This window comes from Lithobates pipiens, unplaced genomic scaffold (assembly GCF_037356315.1).
Source record: "Lithobates pipiens isolate NorthernLeopardFrog02 unplaced genomic scaffold, aLitPip1_a1.2 Scaffold_22, whole genome shotgun sequence".
Classification (NCBI taxonomy): domain Eukaryota; kingdom Metazoa; phylum Chordata; class Amphibia; order Anura; family Ranidae; genus Lithobates; species Lithobates pipiens.
The window spans coordinates 107535081-107540885 of NW_027507784.1; the positions used below are offsets into that span (position 1 = coordinate 107535081).

At 36.1% G+C, this 5805-nt stretch overlaps 1 protein-coding gene across 2 annotated transcripts; it reads left to right on the top strand.

The window, feature by feature from the left end:
- Window positions 1–1035: 1035 nt before the first annotated feature.
- LOC143924045 (homeobox protein Hox-D8-like) lies at window positions 1036–5798 on the top strand. Of its 2 annotated transcripts, none has more exons than XM_077448079.1 (2): window positions 1036–1721; window positions 4045–5798. In XM_077448079.1, exons 1-2 carry the CDS (start codon window positions 1283–1285, stop codon window positions 4323–4325), a joined length of 720 nt encoding a protein of 239 aa, XP_077304205.1. In that variant the 5' UTR covers window positions 1036–1282; the 3' UTR covers window positions 4326–5798. The 2 variants fall into 2 exon arrangements, with proteins under 2 accessions (XP_077304205.1, XP_077304204.1); XM_077448078.1 differs by having other exon boundaries at window positions 1040–1721; window positions 4042–5798.
- Window positions 5799–5805: the final 7 nt, after the last annotated feature.

Here is a 5805-nt window from a genome sequence, read left to right on the forward strand (position 1 = left end):
ACGCAATGTTATTTTTCCTTTTTTTTTCCCAGAAAAGTGGAGTTGTCCTTTAAACTCAGTGAACTCTCCCTTTGCTAAGTGAATAGCGGGGTTGATTTACTAAAAGCAAATAAACTGTACACTTCACAAAGTGCAGTTGCACCAGAACTTAGTAAATTAGGTAAAGCTTCACTTTGCAAAGAATACCCAATCATGTGCAAGGGAATCAAAAAAAAGAGCATTTTTGCTTGCACATGATTGGATGATGGAAGTCAGCAGAGCTTCTGCTCATTTACTAAGCTCTGGAGCAACTGCTCTTTCAGAGTGCACAGTCAATTTGCCTTTAGTAAATCAACCACAGTGTCTCCCCCCTTAATAAATCAAAAATTTCATTTTCTCCATATTTGTAATCCGCAAAGGACCACATTGAGCGTTTCTATTTTTTTTTTATCCCCCAAATAAATAAGTGGCTGTAGTAAATCATTTCCTGGGTGACTTCTCCAGCATAATTCCTTACTTAACACTGGGATTTAGGCCCTCCTGGTTTTCTGTCAGGGGGTAATGATGGGAAATATATTCATAGGCATGCATTTCATTTAGTACCAATTAACCTGCAAGTTCCAGCCATCCGTTGTGCAAGTCAAGGGTAAATGCTCATTGGACTTGCAAATGACCTGCTTGTGTAGAGTTAGGTAAAACGACTAAAGTTAAAGCAGAAAAGACCTGATATATATATATATATATATATAGGGAGATCAGTTCTGTGACTAAACCTACATGCAATGTTTATAAAACAGAGACTGAGCTGTATACAGCAAACACAGGGGCACTATGATAATCCTGCAGAAAGAAGTGCGCAGCTCTCCGCAGCCCCAGGGCGTCACGGCGCAGGGATCTCTCCCAGTGTAATGAGGTCATGCATGAAATTCAGCATGTAAGAAAGTTTTCGGTATCCCTCCGCTCGCTATCTCGCTAATCACACTGCCTACCGCTTTCTCCAATATATCAACGTCCCTGATGGGGGTTGTTTGATGCCTCAGGAATGGTAAATGTAAACTAGAGCCAAAGATCCACTCAAGTATATGAAGATTTTTTTTTTTTTTCTGTGTTGTGTGCCTAGTAGGAAATGGCAAAAGCAGTGAGGCAAGTCATTATTCCATAGTGATCAGCTCAGTGCAGTGCTATTGCTACTATGAGTAGTGGTTAGTGCAGGCTTGTAGGGAAAGGGCAGTTCACTTTTCAGCTCTGATTTTCTTCTTTTTTTTTTTTTTTTTTTCCTGAGCTGTCTTCTGATCTAACCCAGATGAATTCCTATTTTGTAAATCCGCTCTACTCCAAATACAAAGCAGGAGAAGCCATAAATCCGGTTTACTACGACTGTCACTTTGGCCAAGATGTCAGCAGCAGCAGCAGCAGCAGTAGTAGGCACCCTCTGGTGTTCAGTGGCAGTTCAGCTCTGCAGCACCCCAACCAGGACCTCTACCATCGGGGGACCCCCGCAGCCATCCCGAGCCCCGCAGGCTATCAGCAGGCTCCTTGTGGGATTACGTGTCATGGTGACCCCACTAAATTTTACGGATACGATCACTTACAGAGACAGCAGATTTTTACGACACATCAAGAGGCCGAGCTGGTCCAATATCCTGACTGTAAATCGTCCACTGCTAATATTGGAGACGATCCAGAGCACTTAAATCAGAACTCTTCTGCATCTCAAATGTTCCCCTGGATGAGACCACAAGGTTGGGTGCAGTAAAAAGATTTCAACTTTCCATGTAGCTGGGATAAGCGCTAATAAAACGCACTAAGGTCATCCAGACTCTCCTTCTAGCTGTGCACACAAGCTGGGGACACATGGATTGCTTTAAATCCCAGGAGATTCAACTACTACCTCTTATTAACTCTAATCCCCCTTGTAAAGCTCCTGTAAATGTGTATATATAGATATATCTATATATTTATCTATAGATATATATCTATCTATCTATATATCTATATATATCTATCTATATCTATATATCTATATCTATATCTATCTATATATATATATATATATATCTATATATATATATATATATATATATATATATATATATATATATATATATATATATATATAGATAGATAGATAGATAGATAGACCATGCCCTTTCTATCTAGAAAGTCTCTTTAGTTGTATCCTATTTTATTAAATTATTAATCCTATTTGATCGATTGAGTTTATTCCATTGCAAATTGTAATTTAAATCCATAGCATGTCCCTTCTATCTGGGAAGATAGCTGCATGCTTTTATTTATTTACTTAATTATTTAATTGTAAAAAAAAAAAAAAAAAAAAGAATCATTGGCATGCCCTTTCTATCTGGGAAGTTAACTGTATCCTTTTATTTATTTGCTTAATTACTTCATTGTAAAAACAATCTATGGCATGCCCTTTCTATCTGGGAAGTTGGATGTATCCTTTTATTTACTTACGTATTTAAATGCAAATTGAAGAGAAGTCTCTTTAGCTGTATCCTTTATTTATTTACTTAATTATTTAATTGTTAATACTACTTACAAATAAATATATATATATATATATATATATATATATATATATATATATATATATATATATATAGCATACCATTTCTATCTGAGAAGTCTCTAGGTGTATCCTATGTTTAATTTATTAATTAATAATTACAAATAATATATAGTATGCCCTTTCTAGCTGAGAAGTCTCTAGTTGTATCCTATTTTTAATGTATTAATTAATAATTACAAATACAGGCATACCCCACTTTTAAGTACGCAATGGAGTTTATTTACTAAAGCTGGAAAGTGCAAAATCAGGCTCACCTCTGCATAGAAACCAATGAGCTTCCAGGTTTTATTACCAAAGCTTAATTGAACAAGCTGAGGTTAGAAGCTTATTGGTTTCTATGCAGAAGTGAGCCTGATTTTGCACTTCCCAGCTTTAGTAAATAAACCCCATTGTGTACTTAAAAGTGGGGTATGCCTGTAATATATAGTATGCCCTTTCTGTCTGAGAAGGCTCTAGCTGTGTCCTATTTTTATTTTATTAATTATTATTTTTTATTAATTAATAATTACAAAATATATATTTATAGTATGCCCTTTCTATCAGAGAAGTCTGTAGCTGTATCCCATTTATTATTTTATTAAATAAAAATTACAAAAAATATATATAATATGCCCTTACTATCTGAGCAGTATTTTTAATTCATTCATTCATTCATTGTAATTGTAAAAAAAAAAAAAAACGATAGCATGCCCCTATTATTAGGAAAGTCTCTTTAGTTGTATCCCTTTTGTATACAATAATTTGTATTTTTTATTGTGCCATTTTGGGCTTTTACTGATTATTAGATCTCCTTTTTCTCTGCTGCCTTGACATTGTTAGCTCATAAATCACATTCTATAAATTCTATAACATGCCCTTTCTATCTGGAAAGTCTCGGGTGTATTTTTTTATTTAAATTAATGTATCAAAATAATTAGTGTCATTCACCATTAAATGTTTGCAGGGAATAACATTAACCCTTTGATAATGATTTTATTATACTAGTTTGTGACTTTATTAACGATTAGATCTACATTTCTGTTCTGCCTTGACATTGGAGGAGCTCATAAATAGCATTTGTTTATCTGTGTGGTGGAATGTCGGCTTTTTATGGGTTGTGTATGTTTTTGCTTAGCACTGGAGTCAGAGGGGCTGTTTTACCAAAGGCAAACAGACTGTTTACTTTCCAAGGGAAGTTGCACTTTGTTAGGGAATTTCCCCAGAGCTTAGTAAATAAGGTGAAACTCTGTTGACTACCATTATCCAATCCTGTATAAGCAAAATTATTTAATTTTCTCCACTGTGTAGGTTTATGTATCAGTTGGGCTCACATGCTCCCTATAAAAAACTTTTATGACTGTTTAGGTGTAGGAGGTTCTCCAGCGACTTTCAATTTGGGAGGGGGACAATAATGAACATCTTCAGAAATAGCCGATTGCTGCTGTGGGTGGGAAAAAAAACCCCTAAAGTTGTATTTCTTGTGTTTTGGTTAGTAGCCCCTGGGAGAAAGAGAGGAAGACAGACCTACAGTAGATTCCAAACGCTGGAACTGGAGAAAGAATTTCTGTTTAACCCTTACTTGACCAGGAAGAGAAGGGTGGAGGTGTCTGATGCCCTTGGACTCACTGAAAGACAGGTGAAAATCTGGTTCCAGAACCGAAGGATGAAATGGAAAAAAGAAAACAACAAGGAAAAATTTCCAATCTCCCCAAAGGAGGGGAAGGAAGATGCCAAAGAAAGTATGGTGGAGGAGGACAGAGGAGGAGACACCAACTGACTTCCTCTGTAATGAGTTATGCCATAGACTACTTCCATGGTAGGGATACCAGTAGTTGAGTCCACCATTTACTTACTAACCCGCACAAAGCACCAGGATCTACAACTACCTAAACATTGAGAGCAGAAGAACTGTGCCTTCCCTGCTGTGCTGAGAACTTAAGTCCCACCATGCTCCTCCGGCCTTGCTGGGACTTGTGGTGGCATCACAGCCCCTGAGATGCTGGTTTCCAGTCTCTCCTGTACACAGGTGACCTTATATAAGTAGATTTCTCTAAGATTGACCATACAATCTGATTGTACAATCTCAATGAGATCTATGTATATAGTACAACAGCCTGCCTGATGCTAATTGAAAAGATTGCTTAGGTTTTATCCTCATATTACACCATGTAGGAAATTGTACAGATTGTGTAGCCTATAGGCCCAGCACACACCTTAGAATTTGATTGTACATTCTCTGTAAAATCACGTTAGATCTACCAAAATGATGACATATGAGGAACTACCTATCTTATCTTACAATCTGTATCCAATCAGGTCCTTGCACTACATAGTTGTTAAATCTTAAGGAGATTGTACAATCAGATTGGGACATGTGTGGCGAAGCTTGGGCTTATCATACACTATAAAATCTCTTTGGCTACACATTATACAATAGTCTTGTACAATTTCCCTTTAGATTTACAAAAAACGTATAATTTGAGGTCAAACCTAAAAACTTTCAAATTGTATACAATCAGGCAGGCCCTTGCACTACACGGTTGAGTAAATCTAAAGGAAATTGAAAAAAATGTATAATGTGTAGCCAGCTTTACCATCAACAATGCAGTGCAAGAGCCTGTCTGATATCGTGCTATAGATTGGGGGAGATTTACTAAAGCTAGTGTACACATTGCAGCTGCTCATAGTAACCAATCAGCTTATAACTTCAGCTTGTTCAATTAAGCTTTCACAGTAAAAACCTAGAAGCTCATTGGCTACCATGCACGGCTATACCAGATTCCATGTGCGCCAGTTTTAGTAAATACTCCCCTTTGTGTTTATCATCACATTCACTCCAAAAAAGATTGTACGATCCGATTGTATAGTTTATGACCAGCCTTATGTAGATGTCAAACAGGCATCTTTCTATCACAATGCAGGAGATACTCCATACCCCTTTTCTATAGCACAATGCAAAATAGTTTTTAACGATAGCTATGTTGTTAACGTCCTCCTATATTTATGCAAAAAATGCAAATGCCTTATCAATCAACGTGATGTGCACTCAATCGTTTTAGAATTATTTTTATCAATTTAATAAAATTATCGAGATCTTTTAAATTTATTTTACGGTTAATATGATTTCAGATTGTTTGTATTTTTATATTTTTGTAAGAGTGGTATGAAAATAATATTAAATTACTAAAATTGGAGACGGTGTATATCTTCCTATGATATGTAATAAATAAAATGTTATTTTAAATTGAAATCCCCGG

Coding starts and splice junctions, on each gene's coding strand:
- LOC143924045 (XM_077448078.1), top strand. CDS start 1,283: ATGAATTCCTATTTTGTAAATCCGCTCTACTCCAAATACAAAGCAGGA. Junction 1,722..4,041: donor CCCCTGGATGAGACCACAAG/GTTGGGTGCAGT, acceptor TGTTTTGGTTAG/TAGCCCCTGGGAGAAAGAGA.